The sequence below is a fragment of the Mobula hypostoma genome, chromosome 31, assembly GCF_963921235.1.
Source record: "Mobula hypostoma chromosome 31, sMobHyp1.1, whole genome shotgun sequence".
Lineage (NCBI taxonomy): Eukaryota > Metazoa > Chordata > Chondrichthyes > Myliobatiformes > Myliobatidae > Mobula > Mobula hypostoma.
In genome coordinates this window covers 3,158,289-3,180,217 of record NC_086127.1, presented here as the reverse complement: position 1 = coordinate 3,180,217, position 21,929 = coordinate 3,158,289, and the positions used below count along the sequence as shown (strand labels likewise).

Here is a 21,929-nt window from a genome sequence, read left to right as displayed (position 1 = left end):
CCAGTTTTCTTCCAAAATCTCCCCAGTACTCCTCTACGTTTACTATCTCCTGTAGTAGGGGAGCCGAAGTTGTATACAGTATGCCAACTGAAAAATCACAAGTGACTTCTAAAGTTGCTATATAACAGCCAAACTTAGATACTCAGCCCCTTGTCTCGTAGCCAGCATGGGAAATGCCGTCTTCATTAGCCTCTATACCCGTCCTTTTGTCTCTTTTGAAATCCAGGTCTCTCTGCCCTTCCGAAGCCACCAGGACCCAGCCATTCATACTGAAAGTCCTCGCGTCGTTTGTTTCCCCCCATATATCAGACTTTGCGCTTATCTTCCACATGGTAGGCCTATTCAGAAAGTCAGAAGGCATGGGATCCAAGGAAGTTTGGCCAAGTGGATTCAGAATTGGCTGGCCTGCAGAAAGCAGAGGGTCGTGGTGGAGGGAGTACATTCAGATTGGAGGAATGTGACTAGTGGTGTCCCACAAGGAACTGTTCTGGGACCTCTACTTTTCGTGACATTTATTAACGACCTGGATGTGGAGGTAGAAAGGTGGATTGGCAAGTTTGTGGACGACACAAAGGTTGGTGGTGTTTTAGATAGTGTAGAGGATTGTCAAAGATTGCAGAGAGACATTGATAGGATGAAGAAGTGGGCTGAGAAGTGGCAGATGGAGTTCAACCCGGAGAAGTGTGAGGTGGTACCCTTTGGAAGTACAAACTCCAAGGCAGAGTAGAGCGCAAATGGCAGGATACTTGGTAGTGTGGAGGAGCAGAGGGATCTGGGGGTACATGTCCACAGATCCCTGAAAGTTGTCCACAGTTGTATAGGGTAGCTAAGAAAGCTTATGTGGTGTTAGCTTTCATAAGCCGAGGGATGGAGTTTAGGAGTCGAGATGTAATGATACAGCTCTATAAAACTCTGATTCGGCCACACTTGGAGTACTGTGTCCAGTTCTGGTCGCTTCACTATAGGAAGGATGTGGAAGCATTGGAAAGGGTACACAGGAGATTTACCAGAATGCCGCCTGGTTTAGAGAGTATGCCTCATGATCAGAGATTAAGGGAGCTAGGGCTTTACTCTTTGGAGAGAAGGAGGATGAGAGGAGACACAATAGAGGTGTACAAGATAATAAGAGGAATTGATATAGAGTGGATAGGCAACGCCTCTTTCCCAGGGCACCACTGCTCAATACAAGAGGACATGGTTTTAAGGTAAGGGGTGGGAAGTTCAAGGAGGATATTAGAGGAAGAATTTTTACTCAGAGAGTGGTTGGTGCATAGAATGCACTGCCTGAGTCAGTGGTGGAGGCAGATACACTCGTGAAGTTTAAGAGACTACTAGACAGGTATATGGAGGAATTTAACGTGGGGGCTTATATGGGAAGCAGGGTTTGAGTGTCGGCACAACATTGTGGGCGGAAGGGCCTGTATTATGCTGTACTATTCTACGTTCTATGTTCTATCTGAATTAAACCCCAACAATATAACTAAGAGAGTATCTGAATACCTAAATAAAACTGATCCTTTTGCCTGCGCACCATACCTAACCTCCATTCTCTGAACATCCATCTGCCTTTGAAGGAGACTCTGAAACGCTTCTATCGTTTTTGCCTCGATTGCCATGAAAGGCAACTCACATCAAAGTTGCTGGTGAACGCAGCAGGCCAGGCAGCATCTGTAGGAAGAGGTGCAGTCGACGTTTCAGGCCGAGACCCTTCGTCAGGACTAACTGAAGGAAGAGTGAGTAAGGGATTTGAAAGTTGGAGGGTGAGGGGGAGATCCAAAATGATAGGAGAAGACAGGAGGGGGAGGGATGGAGCCAAGAGCTGGACAGGTGATAGGCAGAAGGGGATACGAGAGGATCATGGGACAGGAGGTCCGGGAAGAAAGACAAGGAGGCGGGGGGGACCCAGAGGATGGGCAAGAGGTATATTCAGAGGGACAGAGGGAGAAAAAGGAGAGTGAGAGAAAGAATGTGTGCATAAAAATGAGTAACAGATGGGGTACGAGGGGGAGGTGGGGCCTTAGCGGAAGTTAGAGAAGTCGATGCTCATGCCATCAGGTTGGAGGCTACCCAGACGGAATATAAGGTGCCATGAACACAACGCGTTCAAGTCACTCGTCACTCTCAGCGTGGAATGGAATGACCAGATCTAAAGGCGATAACACAGACGCAGCCTAACACCTGTTTTGTCACGCTCTATGAAAAGAATTGTACAACCTTCCTAGTTTCTGTCTTAACGAGTCGAAGGCAAAACGCAGATACTTACAGGACGGACCGAGAGTGATCCCAAGAATCAGAACCCAGGAACACAGGCGTTTTGTTTCCATTCTCGCTGGAATACGAAATCGTCCCAACGACTGATGAGGTTGTACAGAGTCTTCAGTTCGCTTCTCTCAGAAACCGTCTGCGAAAGGGAAGAAAGCACCACATTAGCCATCACTGTACTCCCTTCATGTCCAATTTTATCGCGAGGTTTGTGGATGGTACCCGCACGGAAGATGCGTTTTGTTTCACTTCCTTCCAAGTATATCAAGCAAAACTTATTTTGTACAATCAAGGACCCACAGATGAATTGACATCCCGAAAGGGGACTTTCTTTGGAAGAGCGAGCCAGTTGAATCCGCTCAAATCTCAACTCTCTGCTTCCTGCCCATGTCCTAATGTTGAATGTTCATGCCGTTTTTCTTGAAACTCGAATGCCGAACCTGGCAAATTACATCTATCAAAATGAATCCACATTTTATTTTTTCCCGATATCCTCATTCTCTGTCCTGTCCTAGATGGAACGCGTTTATGCTATAGCACAGTGTGTCACTCAATGAGTGGTAAAGAACCGTGTTCCCGGCAACATTTCTCCACGGTTCATCATTCCAGCAGTACCGCTCCACAGGGTGTCACTCCATCATAGTACCCTGTAGAGTGCCACTCCATCACCCCTACCGCACAGCCGGTCGCTCCATCAGGACAAGCCATCAATGCAACAACAGATCAGGTTATACTATGAGAATAGGTCGAGTGAACTCGGCCTTCTCCCGTTGGAGCGACGGAGGATGAAGGTGACCTGATAGAGGTGTATAAGATGATGAGAGGCATTGATCTGGTAGATAGTCAGAGGCTTTTTCCCAGGGCTGAAATCCGTAGCATGAGAGGGCACAGTTTTAAGGCGCTTGGGAGTAGGTGCAGAGGAGATGTCAGGGGTAAGTTTTTTTTTTACGCAGAGAATGATGAATGCGTCGAATGGGTTGCCAGAGGCGGTGGTGGAGGCGGATACGATGGAGTCTTTTAACAGACTCCCGGATAGGTACATTGAGTTTAGAAAATTAGAGAGCTATAACAACCTTAGGTAATTTCTAAGGTAAGGCCATGATCGGCACAACTTTGAGGGCCGAAGGGCCTGTATTGTGCTGTAGGTTTTCTATGTTTCTATGTTTATTCACGGTATTGCACTCCATAGCTACTAGCCCACAGTTTGTCACTCGACTGGTATTATCCCAAAATGCGTCACTGCATTGGCCCTTTGCTCCTTTGTCTCGTGAGGGCAAGAATTATGGACGTGAGAGGTTTTCTATATTTACAATTTACCCGTGTTAAGAAATAAACAAAGTCCCACTCGGGTCAGTCAACGTTATTTTGCACGGGTTATATGCTGTCTCACGAATTTGATTTCATTGAGGAGGTAAGGGCAATATATAACGAGGGCAGTGGATATTGTAAAGCATTTCATCATTTCTTTTAATGGCGTAATTTACAATTACTTTACGACCTGGTTTCACATTTGGCTTGAACGTAGAAGACAAAAAGTAATGTTGAAGATTTGTTAATCTGACTGGATGTCTTGGGCAAGGTTCACCATAAGCACATAAGACCATAAGACATAGGAGCAGAAGTCGGCCCATCGAGTCTGCTCCGCCATTTAATCATGGTCTGATCCATTTCATCACCACTCCCCTGCTTTTAGCACATACCCTTTGTAGCCCTGATTAATTAAGAACCTACCTAACTCTTAAATACACCCAGTGACTTGTCTCCACAGCCGCTCGTGGCAACAAATTCCGCAGATTTTCCACCCTCTGAATAAAGTAATTTCTCCGCATCTCAGTTCTAGAAGGACGTCTTCCAATCCTGACGTCGTTCCCTTCTGTCCTACAATCCCCTACCATGGAAAATAACTTTCCCATATGTAATCTGTTCAGGCCTTTTAACATTTGGAATGTCTCTGTAAGATCCTCCCTCATTCTCCTGAACTCCAGGGAATACAGCCCAAGTGCTGCCAGACATCCCTCATCCGTTACCCTTTCATTCCTGGAATCATTCTCGTGAATGTTCTGTGAACCCTCTACAATGTCAGTATGTCTGTTCTGTGGAGTTCATGATAGCAATTAGTACGGAACTATGGGTTAGTTGTTTCATAAGGTTATAGATTGGTAAATTGACTCCGGAGAGAACGAAGACAGGAAAATGATTCATTATTTATTTAAAGGTTCCTTCCGGCCCAACGAGTTGCCTCGCTCAGCAACCCAACTATTCAACCTAGACTAATCGAGAGACAGTCTGCTAACCGATACATCTTGGACAGTAGGAGGAAACCGGAGGATCCGAAAAAAACCAGCGCTCTCACGGGAAGGACTTACAAACTTCTTAAAATTCGAACTGCTACACTCCGAGCGTCGCTCTGACCGCTATGCTAATGTAGCGGCCTGCAGTTTACATTTTATAAGATTAAGGTAAAGGAGTGCTGTGCCCAGTGAATAGCAGGCGCGCAATTAGGTTGATTGAGAGGGTGTGCAGCCAGTGCCAAGGCAGGTAGATAGGCTGATATGGAAGCTGTATGGCATACCTACTTTCAGCGGTCGGTTTATTCAGGAAGGGATGTTACATCTGGATAAGACAATGGATCAGCCACATTTGGAGAATAACTGTATGCGTTTGTGTTGGTGGCGTTACAGGAAGTGTGTGCCGGAATTGGTGAGGGTGCAGAGGAGGATTTTCAGCGTGTTGCATAAATTAGAGAGCATTAGTCATAAAGCGGTTTTGGAAAAAATATGGGGTAATTTTCTTTCTTAGGAATCCGAAGACTCACTGGCGTCCAAACAAATGTGCATAAGTAGATAACGCATGGGCATAGCATAGACCGGCACTCTTCTTCCCACTGCGGAAATGCTGAACAGCATTTTCGATGGGTGTGTTTAGTTCTTACATTAGACTGTTTAATTGCTATTTTCATTGTAGTTTAACAATTAGTTTACTACACCTATTCGAAATAGTTCATATATGCCAGTAGCAGTTTATAATGCTTGATACTGGCGACAATATGGAAATGCAAAATCAATGCGCCCCCTAGTGTTCATGCAAATTATGTTCCTGGGAGCTTCAATTGGTACTCAGTGATTTTGAATGAGAACCATCTCATTGGGGTACACTTCTATCTACAAATTTGTATGGAGATTTCACTCTCAATAGCGGATCATAGCGTATGGAAATTAGGATTGAGACTACTGCTTGGATATTTTTTTTTAAAAATGTAAAATTATCAGTTGCAAGTCATTTCGGAACAACCTATTTCGGTTGCAGATCAGCCCATTCCCATAGCAGGACAATATATTTCCTTAGCACGGCAAATCATTCCATACCCCGTAAAAATATTGATTGCGCCATCCATCAATTGCAGCCCGGTAATTCAGTTGTAAGGCGATCAATGCCTCTGTCCACGTTGGCTGGAACTTTGGTTACTGAACTGCAGTTCTGCTGTTAGGGAGCCCTTGACCCCTCTGCACAGCGGGCAAAACTGAAAGCCATGGCTGAAGTCTGCAATTTGACAGAAGGAGGATCAGCCGGTTTCAACACTAATTAACGGTATGGCTTCGGAGCTGCTCGTGAGGTTGGAAACTTATGGCGGCAAAGAAAATTCCTTACGGCTGTAGGAACTCCAACCCTGAATGTGGCGACTAATCAGCGTACAGGAGGGAGATTGAAAAGTAGGCTGGCTGATGCCACAGCAACAACCTCTCACTCAGTCAGCAAGACGAGGAGCTGATTATTGACAACAGGAAGATGAAACCCCAGGTCCATGAACAAGTCCTTATCGGAGGAGGGGGTGGAACAGCGGTGTAGAGTGTCAGCATCTTCAAATTCCTACGTTTTGTCACTTCAGAGGACTTGTCCTAGGTCCAGCACGTAAACACCTGGTATGGAAACCCCAATATGCCAAACTACGGAACAGCCCACAAAAGGTACGTTTCCCGCTGCTGCCATCAGGACTCAGGACACACAGCACCGGGTTGTGGAATGATTGTCATCTATCAGGCTCTTGAACAGTGGGGATAACTTCACTTAGCTTCACTCACTCCAGCACTAGACCGTCCCCACAACCTATGGACTCACTTTCAAATATTCATCATTTGATGCTCTTGATATCACTGCGCAATAGTGAATTTACCTCCGGAATCTGCCGGATTTTGGGCTGCTGATCATGAAATCTTCCTGTCACGCACCGCTGCTTTGAAATCTTCGATATTTGTCATTTAAATTCATACTTCAAGTCAACTGAAGTGTTTCTCCACAAAGGTTATCCGAAATGTTTTCTGTCACTTGCGGGCAAGCCTGGGCATGCTTAGGCAGGGCGGGCGCTGCACGGAAGAACAGGACACGGAGTCTATAGGAACCAAACAGAAATGCCATAGTGCAGGAGCCAGGAGTGGATGGTGTCCTACCACGAGCGCCACCTAGAATTGCATGACTCGGCAACTCTGTATTATCACCGAGTAAGGAAACTCCAAGTATATCACTGTTTCAGAAAAAAATCTTTCCGTCAATTACTCGATCAGTCGTATCTCAGCAGTGTGAGACTCTGTGTTGGTGCTATTCCACACTATATCACTGTATAACTCCAACCTCATGTTATAACACCGCATGAGAAGATAGAATGTAAAGATCTGCAGCCCATTACAGACTTTTCGTCCCACAATTTTGTGATGACTATGTAACCTACTCTAGAAGCTGCCCAGAATTACCCTACCGTATAGTCCTCTGTTTTACTGAGATCCATGTACCTATCTAAGAGCCTCTTAAAAGACCCTATTGTATCCGCCTCTACCACCGTCGCTGACCATGAATTCCAGGCACTCACCTCTCTCATGGCGTATCAAATCATCACTATCATCTCGGAGTGCGTCACTGTCTCAGTACTAATCAATAGTTCATCACCCAGCACAATTAACCTCATTATATAACTCCATCGATATTATTCTATAAAGTATCACTCCTTCAGAACTACATTTAGTGTACTGCCAAATCACAGCCCTGTCAAAGGGATTCACCCTGTGCAGCAGAATCTCTATGGGCGCACACTATCCGCATGGGTGTGACGTCATCGGTACCATCACTCCCATCAGTCTACACTTTGGTATCCCACCGGGCGCCATCCATCAGTGTTCGCCGATAGCTCTTCACTCCACCTGCACTGCCACAGAGTCTTCATTCCGGAATTGTTACTCCAGGGTCAAACTCCCCAGCAGTACTACCCAAACCGGATCATTCTGTCAGATGTAATGCACAACGTGTCAGTCCAGCCTTGTCATCTTTCCAGGAGTCGCTGACCACAGTGCGTCACTTCATCAGCACGACCCATAGTGTTTCACTCAGTCATCGCGACCCATAGCGTGCTTCCTTCATGAGTACTGTCCAAGAGCAGATCTCTCCACCAGATCCATCTCACGTTGTACCGCTGAGCACAATATTTCAGTTCACCAGTGCCACCATGTGCACTATTCCAAAAGTGTGTGACTCCACCATTCCTATCGCACCATTAGTACCACCACATAGCATGTCACCCATCAGTATGACACTATCAGTACTGCACCACAACGTGACTTCATCAGTACTCACTCAGTCTCTTACCGCAACGTTAAGAGCAAACGGCTTAGTCTTATCCTTGAGGGTTTCACTCCGTCAGTACCATCGCAAAACGCATCACTGCATTAGTATTGAAAGTTAGAAGAACATTTATGATCAAAGTGCCGAAATGTTACCATAGAGTATCCTGAGTTTTAGTTTCTTGCAGACGTCACAGTAAAACGAAGAAGTGCAATTGAACCATTGAAAACCTACAAAAAAAAAAGTCAGACAGTGGAAATACAAAAAGATTCAATTATTAATGTAATATAATAAAAACAATTACACTTGATACCTGAAAGACACTTAAGGGAAGAAAACATGCATGAAGAGATTATTAAAAGTAAATACGTTCACCATGCGTGTATATTACCGAAAAAAAGAGCTTGAGACTGACGTGACAGCACACAGGGACACACTTCATCAACAGCTTATCCATTCAGGCAGGTAAATACACAACAAATAGCATAAATAAATCCCTACAACTATGTGAAGCCACACAAACTACGAAGTTGCACAAGAGCTAGAACGAAGCAACCTCAAGTCAACAACAAGGATATACAAGAAAATAATGGGGATACCAACACGCCCTCCCCCTGCCCGAGGCGCTGATGAAAATAAGATTACAGCAACAACCGCTCAAAACTGGCGGTTATAGCTATAACACAGAATTCGTGCCTCCACAGAATCTGAAAGAGGTTCTCTAAAGAAATTACAAATATAAAGAAAAAATACAATTGTTTACGTAATCACAAAATAATCTGCAGATGCTGGGGTCAAAGCAACACTCACAACACGCTGGAGGAACTCAGCAGATCGGGCAGCATTTGTGGAAAAGATCGGTCGACGTTTCGGGCCGGAACCCTTCGTCAGGACGAAGGTTACGGCCCGAAACATCGACCGATCTTTTCCACGGATGCTGCCCGACCTGCTGAATTGATTACGTAAGTACTCACCCCTTTCAATTCGGTATTTATTTGCTGCGCCAATGGCAGAAATTGCAGCCTTGAATCTGGTTGGTGAGGTCTCTGCCAGGTTTGCTTATCTGGACACTGCTTTTTTTCCCCTCTCCTCTTTACAAAACCGCCAAAGCTCTGTCGGACTGCAAGGGGATTCTGAGTGAACAGCCCTTTTCAAGTCCAGCCACAAATTTTCAATTGGATTGAGGTCTGGGCTCTGACTTGGCCACTCCAAGACATTATCTTCGTTCTTTCTCAGCCATTCCTGTGTAGGTTTGGCTTTATGCTTGGAGTCATTGTTTTGCTGGAAAACAAATCCTGTCCCAAGTGTAACGCTCAGCTATACCGGCTCGTAATTATCTAGGGGAAACCCCGTCCGCCGCCGAACCGTGTCTACCGGTTGCATCGGTTGCTGTGTAATGCCACCTGATTCGACCTCAAACATCATCATCAGGTAGCAGATAATTGCATTTTACAGGTTACACTTTCTAAATCTTATTAGGGCTATGAGATTAATAGAGATGCAATATAAAAGAAAAATATACAGGGGCCAGACTTATCAAAGTTCAATTTCTTCGTGCACACAGTTGCAGCTCAAATGCCCGGGGTCTTCTCTCTTCACTCTGTGATCCACTCCGACCCCCTCGACTCGCAGCTCGGGACCACCCAATGTGATCGACCAGAGTGCTTCCAGCACGTCTGTCTTACCCCCGGTCTCTCCTCCAAAAGCCCGCCAAAACATCGTTTCCCAGCCATGTGAGACAGAATTTAACCCCAAAAAAGAATAGCATGGACACCCGTTGGTACATTATTCCTCTTATCAATAATATAACCCAGACAAGCTACAGCGAGAGAACTTTGTCAGCATTTAACATAATAAAGAAACCAATTTAATTATAACATAACAAAGAACCCAGTTTGATTAACCTACGCAGTAACATAAAAGAAGAAACCCCTTACACAAGTCTCTTGCAGACTGCATCGGGTTTTCCTCCAAGATTTCCCTGTATTAACAGCATTGAGGTGGAATGACAACAAAACAGAGGCACTCGTTAATAGAAACCAAGAACAGTGTGATGAAATAGGAACACCGAATTGTCAGAAGCGATCAAGAAACGCAATGGAAACCTTAAGAAAAGTTATAATCTGCCCAGCCGAGTCACAAGAATGGATAACTCGAGCAGGAGAATTAAAAGAAAAGCTACCGAAATACTGAGGAAATATAAGGCCCGTGTGGCAATTTGACTCAACCTGATTACATTCGCAGGCAATAATCAAGTGGAGACACCATCGACCAAAATCATGCTTCAAAATGCAAATTCAGAAAAAAAAACACAATACCTTGCTATAAATACACACCTGATCTAGTGTTAGAGTCGAGTCCTACTAACTATAGTACGACTGATCCATTATTAAAATTGGGAGAATCCATAATAACCTTTCTGGTATATTATTACAATATAAACCAGCAAGAACAACTTACTGAATCGATATAGCCATTCCAAGCACACTCAATTTTAAAAGAATCAATAAGTGAAACAACGCCAGCAAAATACTGAATTAAAAGAGGAAATTGAAAGAGAATGGGACTTGAAAAAGGTATATATTGTCCCGATAGTATTACAACTGGTATCATCCAAAACTCATTATGCAATAGTATTAAACACTTTGGCTTAGACGGCAATATTTATGTCACTTTTCAGAGCACCATGAAAGGAAATACCACAAGAGTAATCCTAAACTTTCTAGCAAATGAGTAATGATCGTGCTCGGCTATGCCCGCACCTCCGGTTTTATAAGGTTGAATGAAGGAAAAGATAAGGATGTAATTATTAATAAGTACGCAAATAAAACAGAGAACTGGAGTCCCTGAATGTGAGTCCAGAAGTTGGGTTCAGTGACTAGTGCAGCCTTGTGCGTGTTTAATAACCTGATGGTTGAAGGGTGTCAACTGTTCTTGAATATTTTGGTGCAGGACCTAAGGTTCCTCTCCCTTCTTCCTCGCTGTGGTTTAACTGCGTGGGTAATACCAGGCGCTCTATCAGTCTACCAGAACCATAGTGTTGTGATTTAGTCCATCATAACCTCCATGCATGTCGGAATCCAAGGCCTATCGCTTCACTAAGCGCTCTCCATGACGTTCCACTAAATGGTACATCGCTAAGAGTCTGTCGGATAGGTCAATAAATACAAGCTCAAAATATATGACTCCATCAGTACTACCCCAGATTGAACCGCTCCATCAGTGCTACCCCACAGTGTGTTACTCCGTTGGCACTCTCATACAACATATTGCAAAGAGTTCAATTTATAAGTTTTATAGTTTTATGAAACATTGCTAACGCCATAGCTGTGTAGGTTGGGCCATCCTGTTAGGCCATTGACAATAAGACTATTAACAGAGAATTGAGGGGAATACAGAATCGCATGAACTAGTGTTGAAAAAAGAATCACCGCCGTTTCCTATCTATAGGAATTTATCTCTGCTGCAATTGTCTATCTTTGAGATTGTTTGATTATTATTTTTTTGTTGTTTTAATATGTTGGAATGGAAGTTAAGCTCTGCCTGGTTTGCCTTATCTGTTACAGAAATGTGTACAGTGCCTTGTAAAAACATTCAGCTCCAATGTTTATCACATAAATGATAAGCAGAACCCGTGATTGTCATTAAGAAAGGCAGGAGATGGGTTTGCTCGGGCGCGGGCCTGTTTGACCTCAGTTTCCACATGCGAGTATACACTGGACTGCAAACTAGTTAGGGGTGTTCTGTTATTCAAGAAGGGACAATCTCACGACGTGGTAGAGAAGCTGTGGAAAGGACGAATACGGAGAAGGTACTTAAGCATTCGGTACATGGTGGCCCAATTATGGTCTTTGTGCAGGGTAGGTCATGTCTCGCTGACTTCAATGATTTTGTTTTTAGGAAGCAGCGGAAATGATCGATGGTGGACGATATGTGGATGTTGTAGGCATGGAATTTAGTAAGACATTAATGAGATCACAGAACAGTGCATAGAACATAGAATATAAAACAAAATGTCACAGAAGTAGTTCCTTCGTCGCAATATGTTGTGTCGAAATCATGAAAACAGTTATCAAAAGCCTAGTAAGCTACTCCTTTCTCACCACACAATTAAATATCCCTCCAGATGTTAGATTGGAAATTAGAGACACCTGGGTCCAACGGAGGAACATTGATAATCTGTCAAAATGCATCGTTTCTCAGTTCATGGGGCGAGCATTCAACTCCAATGGCCGAATTTCCAAACTTTCTATATCCTGTTGTCACTTATGTGGTTATTAACTTCTTCGCTTTCTACCTTGTAATTTCTTGTATGCGCCTTTCTCGTTCTCGGTTTTTACTTTCCCCTTTCAGTTATCTCAACCTGCTGTTTACCTCTGTCTGTAGGTATTGATTCACCAAGAAGCCCCCTTTTACTCAGATCCAATTCCATATTCAAGTTTGCTGATGACACCACGGTTGAGAGCCGATGGCAATTAATCTGTTATACAGGAGAGAGATTGAAATCTGGAGTCATAACAACAACCTGTCACTCAATGCAAGTGAGACCAAGGAACTGATTGTAGACTACTGGATAGGGTACCCAGAAGTCCACGAGCCCGTCCTCATCGGAGGATCAGAGGAGGAGAAAGTTATCAACTTTAAATGCCTGGCTGTTACTATTTCAGTGGGCCTGACCTGGACTTAGCACGCGTGCAATTGCGAACAAATGACAACAATTTTACTACGTCTTTAGGAGACTGCATAGATTCAGAATAACATCTAAAACTTTGACAAAATTCAATAAGTGTGCTGTGCTGTGCTGTGCAAATTAAATTGATTGGCTCAATTGCGGCCTAGCTTTGAAACAACGACGGACGGAAAATCCTACAAAAGGCAGAGGATTAGGCGTAGTGGAACCCTACAAATGATTGAGCAAATCTAAAGGAAACACTATTGCAGGATAGCAGCCTCCATCATCAAAGATCCTCACGACCTAGGCTATGCTCTTTTCTCGTTGATAAGATCCTCAGGACTCGTATCAACATGTTCCAAGAATAGCTTCTACCCGGCAAACTTGAACAAAGCAGTTAGCTATACTCAATTGCCCAACCACTGAGTTATTCTCACAGCCAATAATCTCACTTCAAGAATCCGTCATCTTTTTATTTCACGTGGGCGTTATTTATTATTCTTTATTCATATTTGAATTTGCATAGTTTGTTTGCTTCTGCATAGTTAATAAGGGTAAAGCCATTATTGTAATGGGGACTTCAATATGCAAGAGGATTGGGAAAATGAAATTGGCGTCTGATCGCAAGAGAGGAAATCTGTTGAATGCCTACGAGGTGGTTTTTAAAGCAGCTTGTGCTTGACCCTACTGAGCGAAAGGCTCTTAGATTAGTTATTGTGTATTGACCCAGATCTTATTAGTGAGCTTAACGTAAAGGAGCCCTTTGAAGGCAATGATGAGAATATGATTGAACTCATAATGCAGTTTAAGAGGGAGAAGCATACAGTGGCATGTATCAGCATCGCAATAGAGAAGGTGACAGAGAAGGTACGCACTCAGACCGCTGGTTTGAGATGTGTCTTATTTTAATGCGAGGAGTATTATGAATAAAGTGGATGAGCTTAGAGCATGGATCAACACTTGCAGCTGTGGTGTTGTGGCCCTTACAGATGGTGCAGGGGCAGGAATAGTTGTATCAAGTGCCAGGCTTTAGATGTTTCAGAAAGGAAAGGGAAAGAGGCAAAAGAGATGGGGGCTTGGTACTGTTGATCAGAGATAGTATCACGGCTGCAGAAAAGGAGGAAATCATGGAGGGGTCGTCTACGGAGTATCCCTGGGTAGAAGAGTGGAAGGGGTACATAACTCTACTGGGTATTTTTTTTAGACCACCCAATAGTAACAGGGACATCGAGCACGAGATAGGGAGACGGATTCTGGAATGGAGTAATAATAACAGAGTTGTTCTGGTGGGAGATTTTAATTTTCCAAATATTGATTGGCATTTCCCTCGAGTGAGGGGTTTAGATGGGGTAGAGTTTGTTAGGTGTGTTCAGGAAGGCTTCCTGACACAATATGTAGATAAGCCTACAAGAGGAGAGGCTGTACTTGATCTGGTATTGGGAAATGAACCTGGGCAGGTATCAGGTCTCTCAGTGGGAGAGCGTTTTGCAGATACTGATCACAATTATATCTCCTTTATCATATCATTGGAGAGGGATAGGAGCAGACCAGTTAGGGAAACGTTTAATTGGAGTAAGCGGAAATGTGAGGCTATCAGGCAGGAACCATAAATTGGAAACAGATGTTCTCAGAGAATCATACGGAAGAAATGTGGCAAAAATTCAGGGGATATTTGCGTGAGGTTCTCCTGGAGATACGTTCCAATGAGACAGTGAAAGGATGGTAGCGTACAGAACCCGTGGTGTATAAAGGCTGTTGTAACTCTAGCTAAGAAGAAAGGAAGAGCCTACGAAACGTCAAAAAACTAGTTAATGATAGAGATCTAGAAGATTATAAGGCCAGCAGGAAGGAGCTTAAGAAGGAAATTAGTAGGGCCAGAAGGGGCCATGAGAAGGCCTTGGCCGACAGGATAAAGGAAAGCCCCAAAGCATTCTGCAAGCAAGAGGATAAAAGGTGAGAGATAAGGACCAATCGAGTGTGACAGTGGAATAGTGTGATGGAACCAGAGGAGATGACAGTGCTAATTAATGAATACTTTGCTTCAGTATTCACTATGGAAAAGGATCTTGCCGATTGTAGGGATGACTTGCAGCAGACTGAAAAGCTTGAGCATGTATATATTAATGGAGAGGATGTGCTGGAACTTTTGGAAAGCATCAAGTTGGATAAGTCACCGGGACAGGACGAGATGTACCCCAGATTACCGTGGGAAGCGAGGGGGGAAATTTCTGAGCGTCAGGCGATGATCTTTGCATCTTCACTGAGGACAGGAGAAGTTCAGCTATGTGTCGTCACAGGATAGATAATGCCATGGATAACAGAATGGCTAACCGGCAGGGGGCAGCGAGTGGTAGTAAAACGGGCCTTTACTAGTTGGCTGCCGGTGACTAGTGGTGTTCGTCAAGGGTCAGCATTGGAACCGCGGCTTTTCACATTGTTCCTCAGTGATTTAGCTAATGGAATTGATAGTCTTGTGGCAAGATTTGTGGATGATATGAAGGTAGACGGAGGGGTAGGTACTGTTGTGGATAAGTGGCGGATGGAATACAGCATTGGGAAATGTTCGATCATGCATTTTTATAAAAGGATCAACAGTACGGACTATTATCTAAATGGGGATAAGATTCAAACAACAGAGGTGCAGAGGGATTTCAGAGTCGTCGTGTAAGACCCCCAGCATTTACGTGTTGAGTCTGTGGTAAACAAGGCAGATGCAATGTTGGGAATTATTTCAAAGGGCGTAGCAGATGAAAGCAAAGAGATAATGCTAAAGATTTATAATACTCTAGTCAAGCAGTATATGGAGTATTGCCAACAGTTTTAAACATAGAAACATAGAAAATAGGTGCAGGAGTAGGCCATTCGGCCCTTCGAGCCTGTACCGCCATTCAGTATGATTACAGCTGATCATCCAATTCAGAACCCTGTACCTGCCTTCTCTCCATACCCCCGGCCCCTTTAGCCAAAAGAGTCATACCTAACTCCCTTTTGGGCTTCATGTCTCAGAAAGGATGTGCTGTCATTGGACAAAATCCATAGGAGTTTTCCCAGGATGATTCCAGGAATGAAGAGGGTTGTTTGGACAGCTATATAGACAGGAAAGGAATGGAGGATTATGGGCTGAGTGCAGGTCGGTGGGACTAGGTGAGAGTAAGAGTTCGGCACTGACTAGAAGGGCCGAGATGGCCTGTTTCCGTGCTGTAATTGTTATATGGTTATATGGTTATGTGGCTTGGGAGCTTGGGCCTGTAGTCACTGGAATTTAGAAAAATGTGTAGGGATCTCATTGAAACCTACCGACTATCGAAAGGACTAGATAGGCTGGATGTGGAGTGGGTGTTTCCTGTGGTGGGGGCAATTAGAACTCGAGGGCACGGCCTCAGAACTGAGGGGAGACCCTTTAGAACAAGGACAATGATGGATTGTTTTAGTCAGACAGTAGTAAATCTGTGGACTGCTCCGCTACAGACTGCAGTGGTTATATTTAAGGCGCAAGTTCATTGTTTCCTGATCGGTCAGGATCTCAAAGGATATGGCGAGAAGGCCGGTGTACGGGATTGAGTGGGATCCCGGATCAGCAATGATAGAATAGCGGAGTAGACTCGACGGGTTGAATGGCCTAATTCTACTCCTATATCTTATGGTACAAAGCACTCCAGTTGATCTTTCATTGATTCTGATATAGTACCAATTGTATGAACTTGATAAATATGCCGGCAAGGGAATGACTCTATGTATGACAATAGTATTTACTTTTCTTCACATTAACTGCTGTGCGGTCGGGTGAACAGTCATAACGGACCTTACCGTGCAGAAGTAGTGTTTATGACCACAATCAACTTACTTGCAAATTACAGCGCTGGCAGATTCGCCTTTCCTGCAACTGTCAGTGCATCGATCACATGACAAGCCTGAGCCAAAACAGGAAACTACTTCTCCGGGAGTCTGATTGGATAATGATAGAGGTGGTTTGCCTGAGTCTGTCAGGAGGGACAACGGGGTCAGGCGGCAGCACATCTGGGCTTCAGTTCCAAGTACTCGTATTTTTGGAAAGAGTTGTGTTTACCGACACTGCTGCTATTTACTCTGCTATTGATTGATCAATGTTAATACTAAAACTCTCAGTTCTGAAGTTGTCACCGTCCACTCCCTGTGCTTATAAATTTAATCTCACCGCGCATGCATCGAATATAAATCCGCGGCACGTTTACTGTCATTCACCTTGTGTTTATTTTTCAATGAATTCGGGTCACACATTTCTACATTCTGTTCAGTTTCAAATTCCCCCTCAAAACTCTCGGGAGGAAACGCTCACTGCAAATGTTGGCAGGCGTTTCCAATTCGTGTTGAACTTCCACAGCACCAGTACGCTTCTGAGCATGCGCGAGCATTTAATCACGTGATAATACCCCTCGACTGTTGTTTACAACTTGCACCGGGCTGGGTCCACCCTGTTTTGCACAGGCGGTTCACTTTCATCCGTCATTTTGGCACATATCTCTCGCATTCGCCTACGTTGCATATTTTGGGCCTGCATTCTAGCTTTCTCTTCTATGCACAGAGGCTCAAACATACGCACACAGACACATGTACAAGTACACAATTTTACTGAACACGCATGGATACACACAAATGCGCGCGCGCGCGCGCACACACACACACACACACACACATACACACACATACACATACACACACACACACACACACACACATCCTTCGCATAATTACACACAGAAAAATATACATTGTGGACACACTCCACTTGTACAAACACAGGCACGCAGACCTATTATTATAACACCCCCTCCCGCAAAGAAACTTAGACTCGCACACAAAATACACATACGCACATACACAAACACACACACACATACACACACAGAAACACACACACACACACACACACACACACACACACATATACACACACACAAACCACCCTTCCTCTACTAACGAACCTTGCTTAAGCAGCAGATCTCACACCAGACCCAACCACAAACCTCCATGTCCCAACCAGCATCTCCTGTTTATGCTACAGAACCCCATTTCTATCCTCGCTCTCAGGGATCGCACACATCACCTCCACCTCAGCTAAGGGTGCTCTAGACCCACCTTCGAGAACTCCACTTTCAGCCTTTACCACATCAAACATGATAGGAGACATGATAGAGCTGTACAAGATAATAAGAGGAATAGATAGAGTGGATAGCCAGCGACTCTTCCCCAGGGCACCACTGCTCAATACAAGAGGACATGGCTTTAAGGTAAGGGGTGGGAAGTTCAAGGGGGATATTAGAGGAAGGTTTTTCACTCAGAGAGTGGTTGGTGCGTGGAATGCACTGCCTGAGTCAGTGTTGGAGGCAGATACACTAGTGAAGTTTAAGAGACTACTAGACAGGTATATGGGGGAATTTAAGGTGGGGCTTATATGGGAGGCAGGGTTTGAGGGTCGGCACAATATTGTGGGCCGAAGGGCCTGTACTGTGTTGTACTATTCTATGTTCTACGTTCTAAACTCTCCAGACTATCACTTCCCTTTACTGGCTAACACCCTCATCGCTCAACATTTCCTTTCACCGTATCTCTCCCCGCAACTACCACCTAACTCCTCACCAACCATTTCCAATTCACACCACCGAATCCAATGGTCAGAATACATCTCTTGAGCCAACTATAACAAAACTTCCCCTTGCATACCAACCAATTGCGTTTTACTCTGAAGAGCCCAACACACGGCACACCATGACCACTTCGCTCTTTCAAACATCTAATGCACCAAGACCGTATCCAAACGCCGTACTACTCACTAGGCGCCAGACAATCTTATAATCGCCATCCACTTCCCCAGAGCAGGCTCACCTACCAGACACATCCACGCGCCCCTTGCTCCGCACGACACCGCTTCAAAATGTCGTCACGTCAACTTTAACCACCGCATCCCAATAAATAGGAATAAGTAGGTGAGGCAAAGGGACGAAGATCCAGCGGCAATAATGTGCAAGTTGAAATGAGGTGGGCGGTGTAGAGGGATGAAGTAAGAAGCTCGGGGCTGATTGGTGGAAACAGTGAAAGGCTGAAGAAGAAGGGATCTGATAGGAGGGGATGGCGCACCATGGGATAAAAGAGATGAAATTAGGGCATCAGGTGGAGAGGACAGGTGTGTAATGGATTATGAGGGGAGCTAGAATCAGCAATGGAAGGAGGGGGAATTGGGAAGGACAAAATTACCCAGCGTCGGAGAAATCGATGATCATGTCATCAGTTTAGAGGCTGCCCAAACGGAATATGGGGTGTTGCTATTCCAACCTGAGGCTGGCCTCATCCTGGCAGTAGAGGAGGCCATGAACCAACATGGCGGAGTGAGAATTGATTTAAAATAGCTGCTCACCGTGAAATCTTACTTGTTGAGGATGGAGTGAACTAGCTCGATAACGTGATACTCCTATCAATGACGGATTTAACTAATGCAGGGAAGGGGGCTTCCGAGATACCGAAGACTCCAACAGAAGCGCAGGTAAAGTGCTGCCTCACGAGGTAGGACTGCATCTGGCACTGAATGGCGTTGATGGAGAAGGTGAATGGTTTCTTCCGCTTAGGATTCACAGCACTATACAGGTCATTCGGCCCACAATGTTGTGCCGACCATGTAACCTACTCTGGAGACTGCCGAGAATTTCCCTAGTGATTGGTCCTCTATTGTTCTAAACTCCAGGTTGCTATCTAAGAAGATTTTAAAATATCCTATTGTATCCGCTTCCACAACCGCCGCCGGCAGTGTATTCCACGCACCCACCACTCTCTGTGTGAAAAACGTAGCCCTGATATTCCCTCGGTACCCATTTGCAAGCACCTTAAAACTATGCCCCCTCGTATCAGTCATTACAACCCTGGGAATAAAAGCCTTTGGCTATCCACACGGTCAATGCCTCTCATAATCCTATACACCTCTACCATGTCACCTCTCAGTCCCCGTCGCTCCAAGGAGAAACGGCCAAGTACACTTAACCTATTCTCATAAGGCACACCCTCCAATCCAGACGACATCTTTTTAAACCTTCTCTGCACCCTTTCTATAGTATGCACCTCTTTCCTGTAGTGAGGTGACCAGAACTGAACACAGTACTCCACGTGGGGTCTAACAAAGGTCTTGTATAGCTGTAACATTAGCTCACCGCTCTTAAACTCAATCCCAAGGTTGATAAATGCCAACACACCATACGCCCTCTTAGCAACACTGTCAACCCGCGCAGCTGCTTTGAGTGTCATATCTACAAGAACCCCCAAGTCTCTTTGATCGTCCAGGCGGCCAGGAATCTTGCAATTGATAATAAATTCTGTCTTCAAATCGACATATCAAAATCAACCCCCACACTTACATAGGTTGAAGTCCCTTTGCCACTTCTCAGATCGATTCTGCATCCTATCCGTGTCCCGCTGAAATTTCTGACCACCGTCAAGACTATCCACAACACCCCCAACTTTGTGTCATCAGCAAATTTACTAACCTATCCCTCCACTTCTTCATCCAGGAATTTATAAGAATCACGAAAAGAAGGGGTCACAGAACAGATCCCAGAGGCACACTACTGGTCACCGAACTCCATTCAGAATATGACCCCTCTACATCCTCCCTTTGTCTTCTGTGGGCAAGCCAATTCTGGATCCGAAAGCAAGTTCTACTTGGATCCACAAAGCAAGTTCTCCCTGGATCCTATGGCTCCTTTTTTTCCTGAAGTCGCCTTGCATAGGGAACCTTATCAAATATCTTACTGAAATCCATTTACACTACACCCACAGCTCTGCCTTCATCAATGTGTTTTGTTACGTTCTCAGAGAAAATCGCTGGGAGAAAAACGGCAGCTGAAAAGCATATCCTCTTAACAGGTGGCACCACCGTCATTATCTCACTAACCACACACCTATATTATCAATTTGAATACATAACCGACATTCCTCCCCATCCGCAAATGCCTTCTCTCTTACCCGCCCAAACAGACTTAAAAACGTACGGCCCTTAACTTACACCACTCATCCATACAAACACTGGGAGACAACTCCATACATTTTACACACCTCCCCCGCTCACCCCATCCACCCCAAAGCCTATCACAGATTACCACCGATGGATCACCATCTTCCCTTATCCCCAAGCTGACGGCCGCAGAGCAACGTCCTACTCGCCACCCGCGTCACAATTTCCCACCTGTGCACACACCCAACACTCAACAGCCACACACCCCACATCCGGAGCATCTCAAACATTCCCCCTACCAGTAATCCAAAACCTGTGCAAACCAGCAGCTCCCTTGACTTCACCCATAAAAGAACGCACATTTCATCCGCTCATCACGTCCACGCAGATTTATGGAGGTATCCTTCCTACACCGCCTATCACCACTATTCCCCTTACCCCACCAATCCCAATATATGTTACTCTTGTGACACCGGCACTCCCCCATTCCGTTCCCTCGAACGACCATACGAGTGCCAGACAAACTCACGCTTACCCTAACTATTCGCATATATAACAGCAAACCATGCTAACCAGCACTTTGAATCCTTTCGAGATTTATTCAGTGGTGAACTCATCGGAGTCTTCACTCTGGTTGAAGACGTATGATGCAGAGTTCACATTCATACCCTGTTTGATAATGGTATTTCATCTAGTGACCTTGGGAGATCATATCCCAAGGTAATGGTGGCCAGTGCGATCATGTTTGCTGTTGTGTGCTGGGGCAGCAGGCTGAGGGTAGCAGACACCAACAGAATCAACAAACTCATTCATAAGGCCAGTGATGTTGTGGGGATGGAACTGGACTCTCTCACGGTGGTGTCTGAAAAGAGGACGCTGTCCAAGTTGCATGCCATCTTGGACAATGTCTCCCATCCACTACATAATGTACTGGTTGGGCACAGGAGTACATTCAGCCAGAGACTCATTCCACCGAGATGCAGCACAGAGCGTCATAGGAAGTCATTCCTGCCTGTGGCCATCAAACTTTACAACTCCTCCCTTGGAGGGTCAGAAACCCTGAGCCAATAGGCTGGTTCTGGACTTATTTCCTGGCATAATTTACATATTACTAGTTAACTAGTAATATTAGTAATATTAATATTAACTAGTTTTCAATTGATCGACAAAGCCTCAGAAAGGATTACAATAAGCACGTAATCGGGAGTGAATAATTCTTGTTATTTCCAGGCTGTGCCGACGCACTGTTGCAGGTCATTACCGCACTATAGTGCTGGCTAGTACGTTGCCATAATCTAACCAAGAAAGCGGTAATTAGATCTCACACAATTCAGTGCTTTGCTAAAAAATATTACCGACAATAGTCAGGCACAATACGCTAATACAGGCATTATAGTTTAAACGTTGTGGACA

The 21,929-nt window shown here is 44.8% G+C and overlaps 1 protein-coding gene across 8 annotated transcripts in view; it reads right to left on the bottom strand.

Moving 5' to 3' along the window:
- The window catches only part of LOC134340005 (ecto-ADP-ribosyltransferase 5-like), a 49,255-nt gene that overhangs the window by 3,050 nt on the left and 24,276 nt on the right, over window positions 1-21,929 (bottom strand). For 6 of the 8 annotated variants that reach the window (XM_063036871.1, XM_063036874.1, XM_063036870.1 and 3 more), the window contains one exon: window positions 2,264-2,401. In XM_063036871.1, coding sequence (XP_062892941.1) covers window positions 2,264-2,324 — 61 coding nt within the window. In that variant the 5' untranslated portion in view covers window positions 2,325-2,401. Of the gene's footprint in view, window positions 1-2,263; window positions 2,402-8,024; window positions 8,100-16,385; window positions 16,482-21,929 lie in introns of those variants that run through there. The other 2 variants (XM_063036876.1, XM_063036875.1) reach the window with 2 other exon arrangements.